The sequence below is a fragment of the Salarias fasciatus genome, chromosome 18 (assembly GCF_902148845.1).
Source record: "Salarias fasciatus chromosome 18, fSalaFa1.1, whole genome shotgun sequence".
Classification (NCBI taxonomy): domain Eukaryota; kingdom Metazoa; phylum Chordata; class Actinopteri; order Blenniiformes; family Blenniidae; genus Salarias; species Salarias fasciatus.
The window spans coordinates 15,518,455-15,544,332 of NC_043762.1; the positions used below are offsets into that span (position 1 = coordinate 15,518,455).

At 41.5% G+C, this 25,878-nt stretch overlaps 2 protein-coding genes across 3 annotated transcripts; one reads left to right on the plus strand and one right to left on the minus strand.

Moving 5' to 3' along the window:
• The first annotated feature begins 1,864 nt into the window (after nucleotides 1–1,864).
• On the plus strand, nucleotides 1,865–3,451 carry LOC115405930 (relaxin-3 receptor 1-like). The gene is made up of 3 exons (XM_030115704.1): nucleotides 1,865–2,092; nucleotides 2,289–2,732; nucleotides 2,830–3,451. Exons 1-3 carry the CDS (start codon nucleotides 1,892–1,894, stop codon nucleotides 3,439–3,441), a joined length of 1,257 nt encoding a protein of 418 aa, XP_029971564.1. The 5' UTR covers nucleotides 1,865–1,891; the 3' UTR covers nucleotides 3,442–3,451.
• Nucleotides 3,452–11,972: 8,521 nt separating this feature from the next.
• On the minus strand, nucleotides 11,973–23,182 carry sirt6 (sirtuin 6). 2 transcript variants are annotated; one of them, XM_030115705.1, is made up of 8 exons: nucleotides 23,038–23,182; nucleotides 21,394–21,521; nucleotides 17,418–17,600; nucleotides 15,776–15,835; nucleotides 15,005–15,100; nucleotides 14,575–14,655; nucleotides 13,311–13,434; nucleotides 11,973–13,136 (listed from the first exon to the last, which is right to left on the minus strand). In XM_030115705.1, the coding sequence occupies exons 1-8, from the start codon at nucleotides 23,101–23,103 to the stop codon at nucleotides 12,837–12,839; spliced, it is 1,038 nt and encodes a 345-aa protein (XP_029971565.1). In that variant the 5' UTR covers nucleotides 23,104–23,182; the 3' UTR covers nucleotides 11,973–12,836. The 2 variants fall into 2 exon arrangements, with proteins under 2 accessions (XP_029971565.1, XP_029971566.1); XM_030115706.1 differs by having other exon boundaries at nucleotides 12,950–13,136; nucleotides 13,311–13,394.
• Nucleotides 23,183–25,878: the final 2,696 nt, after the last annotated feature.

Below are 25,878 nucleotides of genomic sequence, written 5' to 3' on the forward strand. Positions count from 1 at the left end.
TGAAAATGAACTGTTGACCCGCTTTATCTTTAAGTAACATCCTAAACCAATTGAAGTTGCCACTGACTGTGTGGTAAAATCTGTAAAAATCCAAAGCCATTTCATTTCAGTGTGTTACATTGACCCCAAAGCTGCAGCGGAGGAAATAAACATCATTATACCACTTACCACTTACCATGTTGACCACACATAATCAATAAATGTGATTCTGAGAGTTTGGCTGTTTGATTTGTGTTTATGTGTTTACTTATTTATGCTTAGTTGGGTCAATATGGGTTTTTGACTTGGAAGATAGCACTACTTCTACCATGCCCGTCCTACAGCAAAGTATTCATGGGTGAAACTTTTTAAAGAATAGATTGATTTCAGCTAACATGATCCAAAAATACTACATCCCGCTGCTTTGAGCCGAAATGAATAATTGATATTGCAGCTATGCGATTGAGTTGTAGGGGAAGGTAGAAATCCAATATTAATCCCATCACAGTTGAGCAGAGGTGCTGCTTGAGGTTGGAAAGAGGCCACTGCTGGCAATGATCATTAATGCAGATAATTTTACAAGGCTAGCTTGGGGTTTCATGAATATTTGAGTAGAGCAGTGATAATCCTGCAGTCACAGCTTGGACATTTACTTGTGACTCAAATGAACATAGGAAAGTCTATTTTAATGGAAACCTTGGTTGACGTGCTCTGCAAAACGTGTGCTTTAATTAGAATCTGTGTCTGAATCTGTGTCTGATGCAAATTGGGTCAGGTGTAGAAACAGGTAGGCTATAAGAATAACATTTTACCAAATTCAGTTCAGTTTGTGAGGCTGATAAATCAATGAACTGATCAAACTCAGGCCGCTTGCTTCAGTTTCCTCTAACCTGGTCTTTTTTATTGTTTTCACATGCAGGAATTCACAGCAACGTACTGAGTGAACACCAACAGTGACCCACAAGAAATGCAAATGAGACGCACGCACGCACGCACGCACGCGCACATCTTCTTTGGCACCTTCTCAAAGAATGAAAGTTGCCTGACATCTAATCCGCCATTCGTCTGATGTGCATCATTTCAGATGAAAATTCAGCCCTCGTAGGAGAGGGGGCCTTCCTGATTGCATCATGCTCTATAATTTACTTATAGTTCACATTGAAGGCTGTATTTGTACATCAAAAGGGGGCGATTGACTTTCTCCATAAAAGGGGAAACAGCATAAAAAGTGGAGCATGTAAAGCAGCTAAACGCACAATCCAATGACCCACCAGGGACAAAAATAAATAAATAAATAAATAAATAAATAAAATATATGAAAACACACAATTCATCATCACCACATGTACAGATTGTTTTCTGCGTTGGTTACGCACAATTATGTTTGGAGCTTTGAAGGAAATCGCCTTAAAAAAAAAAAAGAAAAAGAGACTTCACTGCTTGCTTTCCATCAGAGTAAATAGACGGCACTTTATGCACCTGTTCACGCACAGTGGATGAACTGACGCGTCCATTAGTGCGCCCAGCGTGCGCCATCCAGCGGCGAGGGAGCGCCTCGGTCAATATAAAAGCCTCCAGTCTCGGGACGCTGTCAGTCAGCTTCAGTGAGAAAGAGGCAGCTGCATCATGACAGACTTCTGGCTGAAGTGAAAAATGATCCGGATTAATCTTTTTTTTAAATTCAGAATCCTCCAAAATCTTCTCTTGGAAAAACTATCAAAATGCGCAGAAAGACGCGCTTTACGCACCTGTGAGCTGCCGCTGGGACTTTTAACAATATTCACAAGGCAGGAAGGATGAAGATTTTTCAAACCAATTTCTTGCATCCAGTCTCTGGAAGTTAGTCCTGCGGGAAAAGGAGAACCTGGAAACTTGCTTGACAGACTGAACGCGGCTGCTCGTGTGCGCGGTCATGCAGAGCAACAGCAGCTCCTCCGGACCTGTGGCCGCTCTCAACGTGTGCGGAGGAGAAGACAACGACATCTCCGAACTTGTCAGCCCAAAAGAAGCAGCCTCCCACCTGCCCGCTTTTAACTTGTCACTGAACTGCTGGCTTCACATCCTGTCCAAAGAGTCCTCTCTGGATCTGCATGGGGACAGCGCGAACCTGGCGGTGGGTTTAACTTTTAATGCAGATCCTCCTGGAGAGGAATAATACATTTGACAGCACCCTGCATTAAGTATTAACAATAAATATCCAGTGAAAGTTGTTGTTTTTTTTTAATGATAATTATAAATTGATCTCTTCATCATTATTTTGTCTGCTTAAAAAACAAGAATGAAAGGAATGCTGTTGATGCTGTTGGCAGGTCCGGGTTCTCATCGCCATGGTGTATCTGGTGGTGTGTGTCCTGGGGCTGGTGGGGAACCTCCTGGCTCTCTTCCTCCTTCACTCCCGCCGCAGGCGTCATCACCATTCCTCCATTGACTGCTTTGTGATGAGCCTGGCTCTGACAGACCTCCAGTTCGTGCTCACCCTGCCTTTCTGGGCCGTGGACACGGTGCTGGACTTCCGCTGGCCTTTCGGCCGGGTTATGTGCAAGATCGTCAGCTCGGTCACCACCATGAACATGTATGCAAGCGTCTTCTTCCTCACGGCCATGAGCGTGACCCGCTACCACTCCCTGATCACGTCCCTGAAGATGGGAAGCCCGAGGATGGCCACGGCTCGAGCGAAGTGGGCCAGCTTAACCATCTGGGTGGTGTCTCTGGTGGCGACGCTGCCTCACGCTTTCTATTCCACAACAGTCCAGGTTTGTTGAATTGAGACTCATCCAGCAAACCTGCTTCTTTTATGAAAGAGCCTTCTGTTTTTATTCGCACAGCCTGATCTCTTTGCTGCGTTTGCAGGTATCTGCAGATGACGAGCTGTGTCTGGTTCGATTCTCCGACTCTGACTCAGGTCACTGGGATCCACAGGTCCTGCTGGGACTCTATCAAACACAGAAGGTCCTTCTGGGATTCGTAGTTCCCTTGATCGTCATCTCGGTGTGCTACCTGCTCCTGCTGAGGTTCATCCTGAGCCGGCGCGTCGTCGGCAGCGCGGTCAGCGAGAGCGTCACGGAGAGGTCAGAGTGCGAACGAGGACGCCACCGCCGCCGCTCCAAAGTGACCCGCTCGGTCACCATCGTGGTCCTGTCCTTCTTCATCTGCTGGCTGCCCAACCAGGCTCTCACGCTGTGGGGTGTGCTCATCAAATTTGACTTGGTGCCCTTCAGCAAGGCCTTCTACAACGCCCAGGCCTACGCCTTCCCCCTGACCGTGTGTCTGGCTCACGCCAACAGCTGTCTGAACCCCGTCCTCTACTGCCTCATCCGCAGGGAGTACAGAGCCGGACTGAAGGAAGTCCTGCTGAGAATTTCTCGCGCCCTCCAGAATATCCTGACGGTGGTTCTGAGGGGGAGGCGAGTGGAGGAAGCGCCACACGGCATGGTCACGATGCACAAAGACATCAACATGTGACCGATCCTGCTGAGAAACGCGACAATTCTGACTGCTTGGAAAATAGTCCTTTTTCTTTTTCTTTTAGAGTGATGCATATTAAAGTAACAAATGAAAAATAGCGTAATAACAAGTCGTTACATGTTTTTTTCCTGTGGCCAGTCCGTGCTCTAAGCTAAAATACCTGAGATGTGGAAACGTATGAGCATGAAAGTGAGTTTCTCCAAACAAAAAAAATGTCTATTTTCCAAGCTTTGACATTCTCCATTTCAAACACACTTTCTTAACCATTCAGTTCTATTTTATGTGCCCATTTTTTGCTAACTGACATTATTATTCATTCATAGGTTAGGATCACTAACCTGTAAATACTGTGAGTCAGTCTGAATGTGTTTTCCTTTCAACACAGTCTCTAATAGGATAAATCTCTAAAATAAGTAAGGTATACATTTCACAGTGAGTTTGCTTTTCCTTCCAACCACACACATAAATACACAACAAAGTCCTTAAATACAGGATTTAAAAAGAGAGTAAACACAAAGACGATACACGATTTATCACAAGCAGTAAAATCGAGGATATCTAGAAATCAGACAGACATGGAAACTTGCCGCTGTTTTCTCGGTGTGTGTTTTTGCTGTACCACTTGTGAGCTGTCTTGTGAGCCCAACGTGTTGACTGTGACATTCAATAAAATGAGAGCACAAAAGAGTTTAGCGACACATGGAGAAAGTTAATCTCCCCTGCAGTCAGCGTCATGAACGCGAGGCGGTCAGCCCAACAAAGGCGGGTCCACGTTTTTGCCCTTTTGCAACCTTTAAATCTTGAACATGGATAAGCATCTTCAGCTGCCCACGCGGTTCAAATATCACTAATGCAGTTTGCTCTATTGTGTGCCACTCCGGCAGTAATTATACCTCCAATCAGAGTGACAGATTCACCCAACAGGTTTCTCTGTTGGCTCTGATGTTGGTATTAAGCTGGCTGGTTACCAAGGGAACCTGCATCTTCCAGTTACGAATAGGAAAGAAAAAAAAAAAAGAAAAAAAAAAGCGAGATTCCAGAGCAAAAATTGTTTGAAAAACTAGGCCAGTGCCCTTCTTCAGGTAACTGTGGCACTTTGGTGAAAAAAAAAAAAGCCCAAAACATACAGTTTTCACAGCTGTAATGGGATAATTCCCGAACTCCTTCTATAATTGGACTGTTTTCTTGTCAAGTGAAAAACAATGGGAAGAACAGCCTCTCACACAACAGATGGCTTATCCTGTTTTGGATTCTGTTCCAGGAAGAAAAAAAACAAAACAAAAAAAAAAAAAAACCAACAAAACAAAACCCAGACACGTCTGTCTGACAGAAACAAGCCTTGCAGTCCTCTTTGAGTACAGGGAGCAATTTCACAGAGTCCTCCTGATGAAAAATCACTTGAGGAGATTCATGCGTGAGTGCCGGTCATACGTGTCCATGTACAGCCTGCACGCGTTACTGCTTCACGACAATTACAGGCTAAAGATGTATATTTCCAGAGAGAGATGCTCATACATAATGAGCATGCGCTACAAATATAAAGACATGGAAATGGGTCAAAGCACAGTAAAAGTGCTATTTGCAACGTGTCAGTTTAATGTGTCAGACTGACACAAAGAATATAATAATGTGTCTGCATACAAAGCTGCTGCTATAGCCAAGAAAAACTGACATTGAAGAGAAATCATAAATGCAGCGGGGTATCAGTGTACCAAGGCCTCCTAATAAACTCATTAACTATGTGTCTTGCTGACCTGATTCTCTTGTTTTCTCCACTCTCCAGGGTGCATCCTGTCCGTGTGTTGTCTTTCTAATTTATTCTGATCATAAAGTGGACGCAAGCAGCATTCATAAACCGAAAACCAACAAACTATTTGTTTTTTAAATGTGTCATGATTAGAATATTCACATTTGAACACCCAAACTAATATCAGACAACGAAAAAGCAAACTATCAATGCAATATTCTTTCAGTATGGGTTAAATCAATAAAATGCATGTACAGGTGCATATTATGGGAGCTGACGCACAACGGCTGCCACCACACGTGAACAACCAGGGAAAAGGAAAATCACGACACTTGTGTACAATAATAGTACCTTTGATGACCCAGTATGGTTTCTCAAAAAAAAACCAATGCAATGCATGGTATTAGTGCAGATATATGACATATGTTGTAACAGGTACTGAGATGATCAGTCTGCAGTGCACGCATTCCACCATTAAAAAAACACTTGGAGCATCTTAAACAAAAAAAAAAAAAAAAATCTAGGGGACTGATAGGCAGTTTGAATCCTCCATCCGACAGCAATTTACAGAAAAGTATTAGAGCCACTCATAAGAAAAACGATGTGGATTTTTATTTTTTATTTTTTTTGTCATCATGCACTTGGAGAAAAAAGTCAAAATGTCAAAAACAGAATCGATATAAAAGAGAGAAAATAAAATAGAAAAAATCCCTCTGGTGAATCTGTAACTCTCCTCTGTAGAAAGTCAGTAAGGAGCGTGATGGAGAGCTGCACAGGCTCTCTGAAGTCCTAATACTGATAACTACACTGTTTTTTTAGCTAAAAGAGAAGGAATCTCTGAAGTACAAAATCACCAGTTCATCAAAGTGAGATCAATGCATTTTGTTGAAGGAGTCACATGTTCTGGCAATTATAGTCTCGAATGTTTGACTTTATTCTCGACATTTTGACTTTTTTTTTTTTTCGCAAAGTGCATGATGGACAAAGGATGAAAGATCGACCTTATATGAGCAGTCATTTTCCTCATGAGTGGCCCTTAACGGTCGTCTCCCAGACTGCAGCAACTGGTTTCTTCACTTTCAAGACAGTTACGGACTGTTATAAATAAGATTAGGAAGAGGTTTTTTGACTCTTATGACTGCATACGCATCCTTTTCTGAAATCAGCATCTTACATCATGTGGAGCATATTTAAATGCAAACCTTTCACGCTGATAAGGCCAGATTCTTGTCAGCCCACGCTGGTGTGCAATTACTTTTTCTTTCACATTTGTACAAAGACATATGCACAGGCCGAGCGGTACGAATTCAACAGGTGACTCAGAGGACTGGGAGGATTGCAGGTGAATAGATTCAGAAATGTAATCGTTGTTGCTTGAAACATCTGGTGCCGCTCCTCATCGTTCCCGAACCAAGGATTCGCCGCACCAAACAATGCCACAGGGAGGTTTTTTTCCTTTGAGTAGTAGTCAAGGAGGAGACAAGGACATTGAATGAATGTGATGAGCAAAAGCAGCAGGCAGAATAGTTTGTGCAGAAACTAGACACAGAAACCGTCTGAAACCAGGTGCTCATGAAGGCCCCGTCCATTCAGCTATACTACAGGAAGCTGTGCTCAACACATTTTTTTTTTTTTTTTGTTGCAGTTATGTTCAAACACGTCATGTTTCTAATCTTCATCCACATCCTTGGAAAATTTACATCGCTGTGCAAAACAATGCTCCAGTGTCTCTTAATTACTTCTCTTAAATAGTTTAAACCTGTGGTATAGTTTTGATCAGTCTTTTTATTCTAAGTTGGAAAAAAAAAAACAGTTGTAGTGGTCAAAAATAAAAAAAAGCTAAAAGTACATCAAAGCCTTTATCATGAACTCAGTTAATTGCTGCTTTGGTTGGAAGGTCAACTGGCCCTCTTTATCAAGACTTTTTTTTTTTCTTAAAAGGGAATTTTACTAATACTCAAAGATCCCGCCAGAATGTTACAAAACATGTCAGAACCAAACACTTTCTACTCAAATGCCGACTAATAGACGTAACATTATGTTCTTACTATTCCCAGATGACAGATGACTCACGTTCTGATTAATACACGTTCAGATTGTAGTATATTCGTATTTTGTTGAGAGAGAATGGACGATTAACGGAGGGCATTAGGTTTCTCTTTCGAGCCTGAAAGAAGTGAGAAGTGTCGCTGAAACCATTTTCGATCATTGATCCTGGTAAGAGGAAAGAGGAAAAAGTCAATTTGGGATTAAGTGTCCCACTGGGACTTTCTGTCAGCATAAGGAATGATTGTCCACTTCTAGTTATAAAAGCTCAATTTGGAGTCTCTTTGAACATATTTTCCCTCCCATTTATGCTTTAACTACAAGTAAAAACAATTTTTTTCATAGTGAAATTACTTAATATCTTCTGGAGGGCTGTAACTATTTTCCAGTTACACCTGTGAATCCTTTGTACTATTCAGAAAATGGAACGAGAGGCACAGTAGATCCTGGAGTGGAAAAGCCACAGTAAGACAAGACAGCCACAAAAGGCTAACATGCATATTCTGCTTGTTTGCTTGTTTTCTTTTTAAGGAGAACATGTAAACCCGACACAAAAAGCCCTCGGGCGAGATTCAATGCCAGGTCTTGTGAGCTTACAGGTCAGAGCGCTGCTGCACCTTGCCGAATTGGTTTATTTCAACAAGAGCAACAACTAATTCTCAGAGCCTTCCTGCATTTTTTTTTTTTTACCTCATCTGAAAGGAAAGCAGTTTTTCATCTCTGCTGTTTGTGTGTAAATAGAACTTGAGAAAGTCAAATGTCTGGAAATAACAGGAGTGTTGTTTAAAGAAAAAGGTTTTCTGTCTCTTTCTTCCTTTCGTCCCCACCACATTCGCAATTGTGAACCTTTGACATCAATTAGAGCTTCAGCATTCCTCCTCCTCGCAGATTTGTTGCTTGGCACTCGTGCTGAATGGAGAGCATCGGCAAACAGTCTGCTATCTTGATTTGCATGTTGACTTTGCTGTGACATCCATGCGGGAGCAGTAACTCCCCGTCTGCAGCCCTCAGATGGCAAGCGGCAGTGCGCTTTGACCCCGCTTGCTCCGCTCATTGAGCAGACTTTCCTCAAAATCTTGCCTGCAGCTACCAGCGAAACTCTTTCAGGCAGCAAGAAACTTCACAGCGGGGCTAATGTTAAATGATTAATAAGCTGCGCTTGCTTTCTTCCAGACGTGGCACTTTGAATTACAACCGGGAGCTTGATTCTGGCTTCATTAGGTCACGAAACCTTTGATGCAGACTTGCGCTCCTGCCGCCACTGACTGGCTGCTCGTGGCTGTTCTGCCTCAGGACTCGGACGTATGAAGTCACGTTGCGATTGTTGTCCTTCCAGAGAGGCCTTCACAGCCCACACGGCTCTCAGGCTGATTCCCTGACAGTTGTCCTTGGGTTTGTACAAAGACGAGGAGCGATACACAAAAGTCTGTCCGGCGCACCGCAGAGTTTCCATCTTCTCAGGTCGAACCTGCGAACGCCAAGACACGACGGATAAAGACAGTCCTCTCTAATGGACTCGCTCATTGTCCGTTCTCTGAATGCTCCTCAGAGTGTTCGGTTGCTCACAGCGTTCTTTCCGTCTGATTTGTGTTCTCTATTGAAGAGAGCAAAACGATTAAATAACACTGATGGACACTCTACATGAAGTTCAGCTCTAAAGTCATTTATCTGGCCCCTCAGACAGTATGAGGGTTACACAATTCAGAGCTCCCAGTTTTAAGAGGAAACATCAGAACGAACATGGAGCGTGACGTGCATCTAATCTCAGTCCGTGGAGCACAAGGAAGTCATCTCGAAAAAGTTAGGTGTGGGTTTTTAGAGAAATCGGTGTCATGGCGCTTACTGGATTCATGCAGATGCTTGTTTCACACATGCAGCAGCACACAAACAAAGCTGCTGTGAAAATACGGTTTAATGTGACCCTCACAGGAACAAATCAGTCCCGTCAAACTCGAGTCAAGAGGAAAACAGGATTTGATCTCAATGCAGCCGCTGCAGTAAAATCACAGCATAACATCAAGGTTTTTCTCTTTAGTCCAAAGAAGTTCAGCTACATCGTGACACAATAACAACACATTCGAGGACTAATCTGGAAATTCTTTTTTTTTAATGCATTTTTTATGCATTTTAAAATCTTCTTGAGATGAAGTCTTCAACTTCTCAGTAGACATAACTTCTATTGCTTTAAGCAACACAAAGACATCTCTCTTTTGATTCGATTTTAAAGCAATTTTGCGTTAGTCAGGTGTCATCACAGCATCTTGTTGCATTCGGCTGTTTAACGATTGCTTCCTTTCTCTCTAAGATATTTCTACCTCCAACTGAACATTCACAACAACGACTTGGAATTGTTTTGTGTTATCAGGGATGGTGTTTATGGGCTGAATGATGTAAGAAATTATTCATAAATGATTGTTATTGGTGATTTCAGTCTTGCATTCTTCCTCTTTCAGTGTGTTCGGTGTTATTGCAGCAGATCACGTTTCTCCAGTGTGCTCTATCTCACTGTCCTCCACCCCCGCGAAAATCTCAGCTTCTTTATCTCTCCCATCATTAGTTCAGCTTTCTGTCTTCTGGTCAGAGCCACGGCTGGCCTCAGTGCTTTCTCGTGGTCTGACCCTTCAGCCCGTTTCGACCCTTCCACCACTGATCTTTCCTGACGCTCAGCTTAACTCCCGTTTGCTTTCGTGAATCATCCCACTCATGCAAATCTCTCCTCTGCATGTCTCCATCAGTATTCTCAAAGCAAAACATCACTAAACACAAAGAGCGAGAACATCTGCTTTATAAAACATGAAAGACGCTCTCAGAATAAAAAGACACTCATAAAGACACTCTGCAGATTTATCGATTTGCCATAAAAGCAAAGATGTGTGATTGCAGGTCTGTTCAGCCTTTCTGTAGTAAACACTTACTTTCTCCTGACAGTTTGTATTATACACAGTGAAGCTGCAGTTAGCTTGACCTTTCCCGCCGGTGTCTAATCATTCATCTTGGAGTGAGACACGTCTAAAGACATTCGTGAAAAGTATTTTGAGACATGACAATAATATCTAAACTTTCTCTTTACAAACCCTAACAGCTGTATCACAAAAAAAAAAAGGAAATGTCTGTGGCTAAGTTGAATTCTTTGAGAGAAAAACGGCCCGACTAGACAGACGACCTGAGAAACCAGCGCCTCAGGCTTACAGCTGCTCCTGCAAACCTTCGTGCCAAACAGTGAGAACATTTTTATACAATATGCAAAGTTGAATGGAAAAAAAAAAAAAAAAAACTACGCTCATTTCAAACCTTCAGTGTTCTACAAAAATTGTTTGCAAAATGGGGTGCAATCTGAATCTCTGACTAGATAACACTTTGTGCATAAACTGTTCATAAACCGACAGCTCAAAAGATTGAATGTCATTATTGAACAAATCCATGATAGATTGACAGAACTCTCACACTAAGGAGGCGAGACTTTAATAACTCAAGATGAGGCACTTTGGAGTTTAAAGATAGAAACTCTGAAGTCAAATCAGTTTAAACTAAATGTCGTTCTACTTTAAAAAAAAAAAAAAAAAAAGCATTTCTAACTTTGCTGTTCGTTGAAAGCGTGTGCTGATTTGAACGACACCTCATTACAAAAACCATCAGAGGTAATGGTTGACTTGCAGAACGCCGGGAGGCGTCTCAAGATTATCTGCGATCGCTAATCCCCAGTTCATAAATTAAACAAACTCCCCTTTAACGGTCATTTAGAGAGGCTGAAAGCACATGGTGAGGTGAAGATGCTCAGGATTACACAACAGAGAAACGCAAAATACCAAAAATAAGAAAAGGTAACTTCAAGCAGCACGATGCTACAGGTGGACAGATAAAAAAAAAAAAGACTTAGCTGTGGAAATGGCTGCAGGAAATTTGTATTTCAGTAACAGGAAAATCAACTAATGTGAGAGCGTCTATGTGCGTTCCAAAATTCCCAAGATAATCATGGGCTGTACACCGGAGCAGTTGTGAGACAGACGAATGAGACAGTTGTAAGGAAGCAGCAGTGGTTTCCAGGCTGAGGTCTGGTCTGGTCTAAATGTCATCATTTAGATGTGAAAACAAAAACAGATTCCTGAAGAACGTTTTAGATTTGATAATCTTGCACTAGAAATACAGTATTGAAGCTATCACTGCATAAAATGGTTCTTCCTGCCCATCAATACATATTTAGTTTTAACCTGGATGCATATCAAATCACATGTCAAGATAATTTCCTACACGAAACTGTTAAATCTAAGAAATTCATCTGTTTTTTCCCCTATTGCGCGCTACAAATCAAAGAATGTCAGATCAGGAACAAAGCAGACTTCAAGGTCAAAGTGCGAACGTTTAGCCCGTCCTTGGAGAACAGCGACGTGTGGATAGAGAAGCTCGGAGCAGTAATGGGGACTGGGTAATGACGCGTTCACATCCAGGCTGCCCGAGCCCAAGCTGCTGTGTTTTCTGGCCGCAACATCTGCTGCTTATACGTCTGGAAAGACAAAGTCCCCTAATGGACTGAGACCTGTTTAACGTCAGGCACAGGGCAACACGTCTACTGCGGTAATCATCCACTTTATAGGAACACCTGTGGTTCACCTCACACAGACAAACAGCAGCGCTCTCATTTCTCCTCTCGCTGACGCCGGTTCCGCGGCCAGCATGCCAGTGAGACGCAATGACATTTCAACAAAGTTAAAATAACTGATGGCAGAGACTGTGGATCTCTATCACAAAATTGTTGTATTTATTGTCAAAACATACGTATACACTGAGCATTATGTAAAAAAAAAAAAAAAAAAACACACACACAGTGAAAAGACTTCTCTATGTGAATATGACGCTTTTTCCTGAGATAAAACCAGTATTATTAAAGTTCTCATGGTCCAGAATAAAATGTCCATTTGCTATGTGGAGCTCGACGACATCTGAAGACACCTGCTTGGTGTTTCTTCTCATGAATGATTAGCAGGGGGGGAAAAAACGTAAGCTTTAAAGTTACTGTCTCAAAGGATGAAGTGTGGCTCAAATAAAGCTTCCTGACTTCACCCCACACACCTCATTAACAACTTCATCTCTGAGGACACGTCCCAGATCTCACCTGAATCTCCCCAAAGCTGAAAACTGAATAATAAGCAGTCCTCTCCGGTTCAACGGCCTGGGGAACGTCGCCACGGCCTGCGTTTTCACAGGACTCCAATTTGACGAGAAGACGGGAGGCTTTCATTCATTTCAGCTTCAAGTCACAGGCGCGGACGGCGTCGGCACGTCTCGGCTTAATCAGACCTCACTTTAATGAGTAACTGGCTATCAGGGCTTTCTGCGTAGCGGCAGACATTCATTAAATTCAGCCGTGGTGCGGCGGGGAGACGGCGAGTGCGTGCAGGTCAGCGGGCCTTCGGGGCCAGGAGGGCCCACCTGCTGGAAAGGGAGAGTCATAAATCTCAGAGTAATTAAACTAGTACAGTACAGGAAGATGTCTTCTGTCCAGACGGGGTTGCATGAGAAAAATCCCCGCTCCTCCGTGAAACCACATGGCTTTGTTTCTGGACAGGTTTATGTTTTCCAAATTGTTTTCAACAATTAGGAGCTAAGGTTGTTTGTCTTCGTCTGAGTCTGTTTTCTCCTTTTTCGCAGAAAGCGGCTCCTCCTTAATGCCATCCTCTGCCACCTGCGCCGCTTTTCTTTTTGTCTCCTGTTGCTTTTTGATGTTTTTCTTCTGAGTAATGCCAGGCGGTGGCTTGTTGTCGGCGGCGGGCTCAGATGTGCCCGTGGAGCTCTCGCAGACGGTTGGTCCTTCCCACTTCGGGATGTCCAACCCGAGCAGCTCCATCAGCTGCCTCATCACCTCGTCCACGTAGCCGTTGATGCGGAGGTGTGCATGCTTGTCCTGCAATACAGAAATGAATGGTCCACGAGCCATGTGCAACACTTTAAATTATCACTGACTGTCCCACAGGAGCATCGAAAGTTACCCACCCTGGCAGAAGGCGTCTGCTCTGCTCCTCTCTTGTTCTGTGTGTGTGTGTGTGTGTGTGTGTGTGTGTGTGTGAGAGAGACTCACGTGTTTGGTGGGCTGCAGGTTGACGATGACAATTTTGCCTCCGTTGCGCTTGGTGAGGAGTGGAAGGTCACCGCTGGGTTTGATCTGCATGGATGTGCCCAGAGTCAACGCCAGATCTGCCTTTCTGGTAAAACAAACGACACACGCAGCTGAGAAACGGGGCGTTCGGCACACTGTTTATTACAATGAAGCAGAAATCACCGTAGAAACACAAACACGGACACAGAGAAGTCCTCTCCCCTCATATTGAGACTTCCTTTGAGTCCATGTTGGGTTTGGAGGCCCAGTCTGCCTTTTACATACCAGAAATCAAATAGTTTCAAATATCTCATGAGTTGAAATATTCCTTTAAGCAATCATTAAGCCGTGCCAATAACCCATTAAACAAACAAAAAAGAAAAGTCGGTATGATTCTTCCTCCAACCTCTGATTTCTGCAAAGTGGAACTTTTAGCTTCAAATTAGTCTCAGACCTCTGCCATTTAACACACAGCCTACTTATTAACCTTTCTGTGAGATTACAAATTAAAGGGGCAATAAATCAGGCTGTGCAGGGAATCAGTCACTCACACTCTGGAGAATTAAACACATGCTTGAACAAGACACAACTCAAAGTAGCAGGTGTTGCAGGAGGTTCTCAAAATAAAAAATGAATTAATAAAACAGGCTAACAAAGGAAAAGTAATGAAAGTAAGTGTGTTGGGCTCAAGTCCAAATTAGGACAGAGTTTATTATTTGTGAGCCTAGAACAGATAATTCAGAGCTCAATCATTAGGACTCATCTCATCATTTTGATTTAAACAGAAACTTAAGACACCTGGTAAATAGATCACTCGCACTGCGTTCAGGGGACATAAATACACCCAATTCATTTGAGCACGTTGTTGAAGTTTTTTTTTTTGTTGTGAATGGACTGAATGAAAATGATGAACCTCCAAAGGAAAAAACCACACGGCAACACAAACTGTGATGTTCGGCCAAAAATAAGGACTCATCGGCAAAATGGCAGCCCAACACACAGGCAGGACAGCTCCAGCAAACTGATGCGGGCCATCATTCTATGTTTTTCACTTCAGAGGAGAGATATGAAAACCGCCGGTGCTTTTGAGGACGAGATGAAACGACATTGTCAGGAAAAAAAAAAAAGAAAAAAAAAAGGTATCTGTTACTAGATTACATAAGGCGGATGAAACAAAAAACACACCTACAGAGTTTCTGAAAAGAAAGCTGTGCAGCAGAAAGTGGAGCCAGTCGGTCTGTCTCACCTGCTGGCGCTGTCGGCTTTGTTCAGGTCTCTGTCGGGAAGCGCGTCCTCCCAGTCCAGTATGGTGCTGATCAGCTTCCCCCTTTCGGAGTTAAGAACGCAGAAACACGCTTAGAAATGAAGGATGATAAAAATGTGCTTCGGATTTTGAAATCATAGGGATCCCAAGGACAGACGGTGTAAATACTGTTAGGTTCACTTTCAGGGGAGCTTCATGTCTTTATGAATTTGCCATTTATCATGTTTGCATCTAATTTGATTCACATGTTCTTCTAGCTGCTATTCTTAGAATAGAAATACTTTATCAACCCCACAGGTGAAATTCTTCATTTGTACCATTTTATTTTACTTATTTCAGACTTGATCATGACAAAGTCTTCTCAAAAGAGTTTTTCTGACTGAGTGAACCGTGAAATGCAGCGTCGCGCTACCTGCAGGCTCGGAGTCCTCTCGATCGCACCACGTCGCAGTAGCGTCCGGTGGGCTTCAGCCCCATCACTCCAATCACCTTTTCTCGGACATACTGTCTAGAAAATAACAAATCGCACAGTTTATTCAATAATGTGATCACATACTGAATGGGCCCACATCTGGTGATGATATCCTTGATAACATAGATTCAACATAACAAAACCTTCGTTGGGCTGTCACAGATTACTGTGATTTCATTCGCGCTTCAGTTCTCCTGTTATTTTTTTTTATTTTTCTCTCCTCAAAAGTAATTTGCATGTCAAAAAAAAGTGAAGGCAGTAGGCCTTAACGCTGCAATCTTTTGACACATGTAATAAGTGTTCTTTTGAAAGACAGCTGCAAAATTGAAGTGTCCCGGGGGTGCGTCATGCAGAACAGTGGGAGCCGCCATGCTTTTCTGCTGCCGCAGCATCTCCGCACCGGCGCTCAAGAACTACCGTCCAGTCCTTTAAATCTCCAGTCTGGCTTTCCTCGGTGATGAAGCATTTTCAATTACAGAGCTCCCACTGGATTACACAGCTTACGGCTGACACCAGTCTCTGTAAAAGTGACACATGGTGCATTCTAATGTGAAGTGATCTGCAATTAATCTTCTTGTCGACGCAATTTATGAAACACAAGCCAACTCCACTTCTTACATTTTTTGCGGTATCGAAACAAGTGTCCACAACACAAGGCTTTAAGGAAGACAGCAGCGTTTAAAAACAGAATTAAGAGAATTTGCATTTTACCTGCCGCATTTCTCACATTCCTCCACAAACATGTTTCCGTGAAGCTCCGACAACAGATCCCTGATACAAGAAGGAGAGGAAGCAACATCACACTTAAATCAGCGTCTCCAAAGTTACAGTGAAAGTCAGGAAAACTCTGCAGATTAGTGCAGGCCAGTTTATTTCACCACTTTGTCTCCTGAATTGATGGGAAGCTCTGCGCTTCTCTCTGGCCTCATTTTAAAGAAAGAATTGAGAAAAATGGCTTCCAGGGAAACTAAGCCTCCCAAAATGCATAAAAGCAGGAGACGCATAATGAATCGAAAAGTCGACTCTGAGCCTTTGAGTCCAGAGCAGCTGATTTACGCAAAACACACCAAATACTTCCAACTACGCCGAGAACTATGTCAGCTTCTGTGAACAGTGATTGTCCAGAGCCGTTAACACAAACAACAGCTTGGAACCTAATAATCTAATAACCGCCACATTTGAACACTGTTTAATTAATGAAGTGTGAAACAATACGTTTGTTTCAGACAGTGGACGACGCTGAATGTGGTGGTGTGAATGAGTTGAAAATAATAAACGCATTGTTTGATCCATAACAGCATGAAAAAAGCTAAAACTTTGCTCACACTCCTTATCATTCACTGTGCTTCAACTTAAGATGATACAAGTTTGTAATATCTTTTAAAAAAAGCTATAAAAACACAACTTTGTGTATAGGAAATGTGATTTTTGTATATGACAAACATTCAATGCAAATTGTGAAATGACTGCAATTACACAGCACATACAGGCCTGTCAGAAGTTAAACTCAAATAAATAAGGAAGTTTGGTAATTTCAAGTTCTCTAGATGAGTGCAAATAAGGTGTATTCACACCAACTGAGATGATACACACACACACACACAGTGGAATATCCAGGTTGTTTCGGATCAATAGTTAATATATTGAACAATTCAATGAAGAATATATAAATAATCACAGTCTAATTACTGTGCTTTGGTTTGAGGTAGACTGCCTATTTCATTACATATACACTAATATTTATCATTCTTGCTTTGTATCTTTTCACTGCTGTGGCAAGAAAACGTGCCCTACTGTGAAACAAATTCAGTTATTTATCTTCACTTCGTTCGAACAAATGGACAGATGCATTTTGTAGCCTGCTTTAATTCAGCATCGAGGGAAGATTCACTGCAAATCCTGACAACCTTGTTCTGAAAGAAGAGCCGTTTCTGTGCTGCTGGAAGAGTTCTTCTGCAGAATTATAATGTGCCCAATCACTCGGCATGAGGGCTCACCGAATGGGCTGATAAGTGTAAAAGTCAGGTGATTGATGAATTATGGCCTTAAGAGTCATCTGAGGATATTTTTGGACTGACAATGCCCCATAATGCCATCATGGCAATAACAGATGAGTGAATATTTCTTTTGACCGATGTTTCTACCTCAGGCAAAACTGAAAAGGTATTGATTCATAAATTACATTAAATTCATTCACAGCATGTGGCGGCTCAACACTGCATTAAACAATTTCCACTGCTTTTTTTTTTTTTTTAAAGCGTCGTACATCAATTTTTTTTTTTTATGGAAACCATTTCACAATGCTTTATTATTATTTGAGTTAGAAAATGCAATACGGGAAGGACGGGGTTACCTTGGGAAGCCTGAGCGAACATGAATGCCGTCGACGTTCTGGCTGATGAGATACTTGAGGTACCCGGCTCTCTGTAGTCCCAGGAGTGCCAGGTGAGTCAGGCTGGGACGGGCCTCTTCAAACGTGGTATCAAAGTGAGGCGACTCGCCCTTTTCTTCTAAGGTCCACACACCCTTCGGACCCCTGGGAGAGGACACAGCCGTGAACAGAAGGAGAGGGCAGGAGCAGGATGGGACGGGTTGCGGTGCAGCAGGAAGCGGTGGCTGATTATTACAAAAATAAAGTTTCTCAAAGACCTGTGAAATTAGAGCACCACGGACAGAGATGTCAATAAATTCTAATCAAAATATGAACAATCAGTAATGTTGTTTTTGTCCAAGTGAAACCATTTTTGTTGTTTTTAATGGGAATAGGTCTGAAAAAGCAGGTCCGTCTTATATTTGCAGCCTCTATTCAGCTGAGAGGAGAGCTGTGTGACAAACAGGCTGAGGACACTGGAGATGAAATCTAAGCGGGACATATCTGAGACTCAATTTGTTTTTATCATCATTAGTTTTTAAGAGAGGTTGTCTTATAACAATGATGTTCTGCACATTCTCCACTTTTCAAATGAACAAAATATCTATGAAGCAAACTATGAAATCTTTGCAGGCATTAAGAAAAACCATCTCAACAAACAAACAAACCTAAAGCCAAAATAAAGGGAAATATTTCAGCTACATTCAGTTTAAAATGTGCAACCATAATGCATGAAACAAAGTTCTTCAAAACTGGAGCTATGTGTGTGGGCGCTACATGAAACGGCTTTTCAGCAGGCCGAACCGATGAATGAAAGCGCCGCTGACGTCAATGCTGAGACGCCTACAGTGGGCTAGTTAATGTAAGTAGACACAACTAATCTTCATGCATCAGAGGAGAGAAAATATCCTGTGAATTCTCAAAAGGGGTCCCAATGGACTCATCTCTCACTTTCAATCTGGCATTTTCACTGGCATGATGATTTATTGCCCGCTCAGCACAGAGCAGTTCAAAGACACATTAGCGGTGAGGGATTAAGGTGTGTGTGTGTACATCGCATTACGTGCTTATCGCTGGTGGAAAGATGCTGGCTGACATGAAAGACACAAATATACATTAAACACATGTTTTGGTACCATCAATATTAATATGGACCTGGAAGGCTCAAATTTTCCCATCAGGATCCTGTGTGTCTGCGTGTGAATTTAAATTGCATTCAGGAATCTAATCTGTGGGTTTATTTAAGAACCTTGGATTTAATGATAAAACCTCACAAGGTCAGCCGAGTCTGACTGACAGCGGCACCAAATAAAAATGCATTTTTCTCCAGAGTAGATCAACCACAGGATTAAAATCACCGGCGAGACACCCGGTCCTCCTCGTGCTGCCAAAACAGCCTCAACCCCTCACTTTCTGCACTTCGCCACAGCGGCAACGGTGCCCTGGGGTGTCGAGCGCGCGCTATAAAACAGTTATGTAATCCTGTAAACTGCGAGGTGAGACCACCGCTAGGTCTGATCCGCTTTTTTTTTTTTTTTTGTGTTTGTTTGTTTCAGCGTACTCCTCACATGCTCTGTAGAAATGACAGCTTGGGTTTCCTCAGACATCTTTGAAATAAGCTGGTTCTGTTTCAACAATCTCAAGTGCACGTAACGGCGTCCATTTTCCTTATTACAGTGATGTTAGTGCAGAGGTTGGCGCTCGTGGTCTTCAAGGGTCACGGCTCTGCATGATTTCATGTTCTGGTTTCAATTTCATGGATTATAACGAGTCGTTTGCTGTCCAGCGTTCTTCAGAGCGTAACGGTGGCACAATTAGAAAATCCACACGAGTCAGAGGAGGAAAACATGGACAACGAGCAGGACTGTGGCCCTCCAGAGCCAGAAGAGTCCACTTCGGTGTTAGGTATCGATTAATGAGCAGTTCACGTTCCTCTACAGGAAGACAGAAGAAGTTTTCCTTTGAATCCTATTTATTCCTTTTATAGTTTCAAGTTAGAGAAGTCAATCAGTGGTTATGTCTTGTTGTTTTTTTAGGGGTAGTAGGAACAAGGAGTTTTCTTTATTTTAGAATGAACACCTTTGAGCCATTTTTTGTTAAAAAAAAAAAAAAAAAACATAAATGTGAAGTTCAGTAGCTCTGGCCCTGGTTTTCTCTATGAATGAGGGAAGAGAAATTTACATTAATGTTATGCTCAGGCTGATCCATGATCCCAAAGGCCTTCATTTATAGGAATACCAGTGCCGTGCAAAGACGTACATGCTCTGCAACAACAATTACCATTTGTCTTCTGTCAAAAGTAACAAACACAAACGCGACAATCCCTGGTTTCCAGGGAGATTATTTCTCAGAGCCGACCTGCACCAGCTTGTGCTGTTCAAATAGTCCCTGCTGTTGCCATCTCTCCCCTGGGTACACAGTGAAGATGCAGCTGGTCGTCCACGTGAGAACAAAGCAAATATGATGCGCTGGGTCAGGACACCCTCCTCGATTGCTCCATGGTGGAGTTCTCAAGCTCCAGGACAGACTGTAAGTGCTTCGGCCAGTCAACAGGTCTGTAACCACGTAGTCCTTTTCGCAGAGAGCCACTTTAGGGCTTCTGCTGCCGGAGGTCACTGCTGCTCTTGGAAACCTGTCACCTAAGTGACATTTGAGAAAAGCAGAGACTCATTTCTGTACTCATTAAAGTCAAACTCATACGCTCACTCGTGTTTCGTGCTTCTCACAAACAAACAACTTTTTTCATATCATCACCTTACGAATGATATAAATGCTCATGGAAATAATAGTTTCAACAGACAGAGACATAAAACACATCTACAAAGTCTCAAACAACAACAGATATCTAATCAGTCCCTGTGGCTCTCTTGGAGGAGGAGGAGGAGGAGGGGGGGAGGGTTACACACCATTTTTACAAAAACTGAGATAAAACTGACAGATTCTTCATGTAATTTTCTTTGCAAAATATTGTCGAATTTGACAAACTGAAAATCAAAGAAAAATTTAACCATGTTGATTTATAAAACCTTTCTGAAAACATACCATTAGAAAACTTGCACTGTTTTATTTCCTTGGTTAATTCTGTTTCATTTTGTCTCATATACAGTTTTTGACTTCAACACATAGGCAGTGCAAGTGCAATTTTTTATTCAAAATGATCATTTGAAAAACTTCTGAATATGTGAGCCTCTTCAGAAAATAGCGCAAAACTGGTCTAAAAAGCTCAGAACCACAAACTGTCTGCCAACTGTGCCAGAACATGCATACTTCCTTAAAAGCAAAACTTTTTAAATGCACATAAATACTCTGCTGCCTGAGTAGAAAGGACGTCTGCCAGTCTCACCCGAACAAACAGAAAGAATATTTTTTAATGACTAAATCAATATGAGCAGTAAGCAGTTTTCAGCAAACTAACACATTCAGTTCTTTTATTACAACAGAAGAAAACTACATTGACTGTTCATTATTTCAGTACAGAATAGAGAATAAAAAAAAAAATACTTCATTAATCCTGGAGGGAAAATCTTTACAGCGTTTCTCCACACAGAATATAATGAATAGTATATAATGTTAATGGTATGTATAACTCTTAGGTGAACACGTCTTCTTCTGCTCTGTGATTGACTGGCGAGCTCTCTAGGGCTCACAATGTCCTTGCGTGTAGTTAGAACCCAAAGGCCCTAAACATGAAGAAGTACTGAGCATGGATGGATGGATGGCTTCACTCACAGAGCTGGACGATGTAAAAAGCAAACAGCACCCTCCTCTGGCCAACTACTAGTACTACTGTGGGAAACTTGTTCTGCTCAATGACAATTTTACATCCTGTTCACATATTAAATCAGCTTCACAAAAAGTCACTGAAATGCGCCGTTTATCTAGACAGAGGTATTTATTTAATCAAATAAAATGTCAGAAAATGAACAACAATAACAGAGTGTTTTTGCTAGTGGCTCACCTGAAGTCTGGGATGCCTGCAGAGGTGCTGATTCCGGCTCCTGAGTGGACGACCAAGTATTGCGACTCTCTGATTAATTGAGCAAGAGCCTCCACCTTCACCTTCAGCTCCTCAGGACTATCAAACGTCTACCAACAAAACAAACAACGGCATTCAAATAACGGACTGTTCTCAGTCACGAACAATGTATCTATGGACAATTCTCTCATTTTGTATCTTGTGTCTCAATAGGACTACCTGCATTAAAAGAATTAATTCATTAAAAAAGAGAATCTGTTGTGTTCCAAGTCAAAAGTGACACATATTTTATTTGCATGCAAATAATATTATCCTGGAGATACTAAACTTCACAAATTCATAATAATACAAGATCAATGTCTAAATAAATTCAAGTATAACTGACAGAATAAAAAACAATAATGTTATATCACTCATCAGTCCATCAGATGTGTTTTTTGCTTGATGAAAAGAAATGAAAAGTAATTTAGGCTTTTAGACAAAGTGGAATGTGTTAATTCACTCTTAAATTATGTTTTTTTTCCCATATCTGCAGAAAACATGCAACAAACATATCGCATCTCTCGCTTCCAGCAAGGGATCCTGCCCCTCTAATCTATCCTAGTCATCAAAAATATGTAATCGAGAGCCTCACTTATGGTGTATCGGTCTGCCCTGCTGCTGGTACGCAGTGACCTATGAGCAAGGCATCAAAAATAAATTATATACTGTATGTAAGAGGGAAAAATAATACTATGAAAATTACTGCACAACTGTTTGTGCCAACTGCCAAAACAGGATAAGAGAGACTCTACTGTGTCTGACAATGGAAGATGCACTTAATACTAACTATTGACTCCCTTATTCATTTCTAACAACTGGTCAAGTTTGTCCAGTAACACCAAGAATTTACAAATGTTAAATGAAATGCAATGATATTGTGTGCTAACTGAAATACATTTTTTGCATTGAAATCATCTTTGTGGATGAAGTCATGGACTCTTAGGCCAGTCTGATCAAATTAGCTATATTTTTCAGAGATAATTCGGTTACGTAAGTTAATACCTTGGCCATATTATGGTCATGCCCTCATAAACTGAAATAAAGTCATGTATACAGTGTGTGTATCAATAGTGTACACAGGTTAACCTGTGGTGATTAACAGAGTAACTAGTGAGCCTAAGTTGCCCACATTTATGAATGAGTGGGGTTGTCCATTTGTTTTTATCCTGTGATGGAATACTGGGAACCTGTCCAGAGTGCATTCTGCCCTCGCCCATAATAAACTAAGATTAGCTCGAGGATGGATATAAAATATGATCCGGGACCTAGTGACATCCTGAGAGTCAGTCAAGTAGAGCTAAAGGGCCACATATGTCCCGCGGACCTTATGATGCCCAGATCTTAAAGATGCAGGGCAGTCAGCAAGAAACCACTGCCTAACTTTCTCTTTCCCCTTTCAAGTATATTCTGTGGCGAATGTAAAGCTGACAGATTTCTAGGGAGAAAAAAAAACCTCTCCCTCAAACAGAATGGATTTTGTTGGAAAAAGGTGTAAATAGTTGGAGAAGAAGCATCAATCAGTCAAAGCTCCGCGGCTAAAATGAAGCTAGCTTTTCCTAAAGCTTACGGGAAGATGGAACTCACCTCAGGAAGCCCACAAACGCCTTTGTCGGCGTACGGAGAGAGGCCAGCAGCATAATTTACAGACATGACTATACTCAAACTGTATCTGTGTGTTTTTTGTTTAAAACTATAGACGTGTATTGTCTAATTTCCTCAGGCGCCTCCAGACAGCATTGTTTGTGTGACGTCATCACATAGCGACGACGTGCTGCGTTCAGGAACTTGTGCAAATTCTATGTTGCTTCTCAACTCATGTCCGCAGACTTACGAAACAAGTTCATGGTGCGTGCCCCATTTTGGAAGACTCTGCTATTTTAGTAAAAAAAACAAAAACAAAAAACAAACAAATTAAAAACTATTTCGGAACTGTGATTCCTGGGAGACTTCTGGTTGATTTTCCTAATTTTTTTCCCGATAATTACTGGATCAAGTGAATGCAGCACGAGCTGCTTTAAAAAGCAGATCAAGTGCTGCTGCTTTTCCTTATTTTTTTTTTTAAAAAGACATGATTTGCCATTTCAATTACAAAGAGGAATGTAAAATTTCTATTTTGTCATTATGTAGATTTTTTTTTTCCAGCAAAGTTCTAAATTAGTATAGGTTTTCTTAACCTGCTTTTTTGGGGTTCTTTTTAAGCCTTTGTGAAACCATTCTATCAGTTTGTGTCATATTTTGGTTTTTGTTCATGTATCTTTGTTTTTTTCAAGGATATATGCTTGATTTCTGGGATGACATCCCTTCATTATGTCCTTGTGTGCTGGATGAATACCTGAGATGCCCTTAGAGACTGTAGAGTGAGATACATCCATTCAAGACATGAGATTGCTTGCAATGTAGAAGATATAGTTTGTACAAGTAACTCAACATTTGATCATTTAAAGCCTGCACCCTATTTCTCTATTAAATTCAATGTGTCAAGATGTGGAACGTGAACTAGTAGGGCAGATCCTATTTTTACCATACTGGTGTTTCCTCGCAAAATATAAAACAAATTTAGAGAAGAAAATATAAAGTTATTTAAAAAAATCTCAATCACATCTTAAAAGATATATCAGCAAAACATTTGTCACTATCCATGTGAAATATATGTCCCTGGAGTTTCTGGAAGTATAAATGGAGGGCAGAGCTTTCAGTTTGAAATCATCTGGAGGTCAGGAGGGTAAACCTAAACCTTCCTATTTGATAACGCTTAGAGTAGACTGGTACAGGTCACTCATCATAGGTACTGAGCTTCTCTTTTATCACAGTTGATAAATTCCCATTTGTATCCTGTGGTCTGAGAGAGCCTCTCTTCATCTGCACTCCTTTCCTGTAGGACTGCTGACGGTGTGGAACTCACATCAAGTCTGTGAGGGGAATTAGCTCGTCATCTGAACAGTTTGTTGCCCTCTGTCCTGGCCTGTTTTATCTCCAAGTACCATGAGATAGCCCTGTTGTAAATCAAATAAAACAATTATAAACTGTTGCATAATTTATTACCACCATTTTGAGACTGCCATATTTTTTTTCTCAAAATTCTTTATTTTAAATAGCCAAAAATAAAAAGCCACAGGTGAATAAAACAATACGGTGCTCCCCCATACAGCTACATGTGTATACTGGCTATAATTTTTCTTGAAGCCATAAATCAACATTGAAGACGACCTAAAGAGGAAAATAAATTCTTGTTTTGTGTTTAGTCAATGTAATTTATTATCCTGAGAAAATTCAGTATGATGTCCCAATTGAAGTAAATCAAACAATCAATATTGCTGATGGAAAAAAAAAATACACACAGATGACACATACTCCCAAAATATAATTCAAAGCCCATCCACTCTGAACTAACCAAGAGTGTAAATAACCCCCCCTAAAAAAGAAGAAGAAGAAAAAAAAAAGAAAAACACACACACACAGTGGCCTTTTCCAATTCACTTTCAGGGACTGCAAGGTTTGATAATCCTGGTACAGTGACAACACCTTTAGACAGACACAACCTACAAGTTATTTTCCAATCCAACCTAATATCTCATCGTATAAATCGTTCTCAAGCAAACAGTGCAGGCATAATGTTCAAACCAAGGAAGTGACTAAAATAATGAAGCATATAAAGAGCAAACAAAGACAAGAGTACAACAGACACACAGTTTGGGCTTTCTTTTACACGCTGTGTCAAGGTCTTTGGATCCATCAGGCCTCTCACAGAGGCCCTGAGGAGGAATACATTTCGGATCAATAATTAGTTCTGCCCCCTTTCCCGTGAAAAAAAAAAAAAAAAAAAAAAAAAACATTTCATCCTACACATCTCATAATCTGAGCTACTTCAAATAACACAACCCCACACTCAAAATGACAGAGAAACACATCCAACAGTAACCAGAAGAAACACAGCAAAGATCAATTTCTTGTTAGCAAAATTGTTCACGTGAGGACGCGGCCCACTGAGGGAGCCAGCCAGTCCTCCAGGTGGAGAGAGTCCTCCAGCGTCACAAGTCTTTTCTTATCACAGAGCTGAAAACAGATCATGATTTAAGTAAACAGTCCACCAATCAAAGAGACGAAAAAGCTTGCAAAGATGTTCAGGCATGCACAAGTACTTTGAAAACACTTTCACGTGACAATTCATGTCCGGTCCAATCAAAGCGAGACAGACTGTGAAACTCGGAAATATCGGATGGTTTTTTTTTGCAGTCTGCAGCTCAACGCAAACAGGCTGCAGTAAGTCCTCCGTCTTCTTTTAACACTACCGGTGAGCAACACCCACTGGTTACAAATAGGGAACCAAAGATATGCAAGAGAGAAGCTGATAAATGATTGGAAGAGTTTGCACCAGTGCAAATGTTGCTGTTGGTGACAGTGGTGTTCACCCCCACAATTACCTCA

Coding starts and splice junctions, on each gene's coding strand:
- LOC115405930 (XM_030115704.1), top strand. CDS start 1,892: ATGCAGAGCAACAGCAGCTCCTCCGGACCTGTGGCCGCTCTCAACGTG. Junction 2,093..2,288: donor GGGACAGCGCGAACCTGGCG/GTGGGTTTAACT, acceptor TGCTGTTGGCAG/GTCCGGGTTCTCATCGCCAT. Junction 2,733..2,829: donor TCTATTCCACAACAGTCCAG/GTTTGTTGAATT, acceptor CTGCGTTTGCAG/GTATCTGCAGATGACGAGCT.
- sirt6 (XM_030115705.1), bottom strand. CDS start 23,103: ATGTCTGTAAATTATGCTGCTGGCCTCTCTCCGTACGCCGACAAAGGC. Junction 17,601..21,393: donor GCAGGCATCCCAGACTTCAG/GTGAGCCACTAG, acceptor GTCCTCTCCCAG/GGGTCCGAAGGGTGTGTGGA. Junction 15,101..15,775: donor GAATGTGAGAAATGCGGCAG/GTAAAATGCAAA, acceptor GTTATTTTCTAG/ACAGTATGTCCGAGAAAAGG.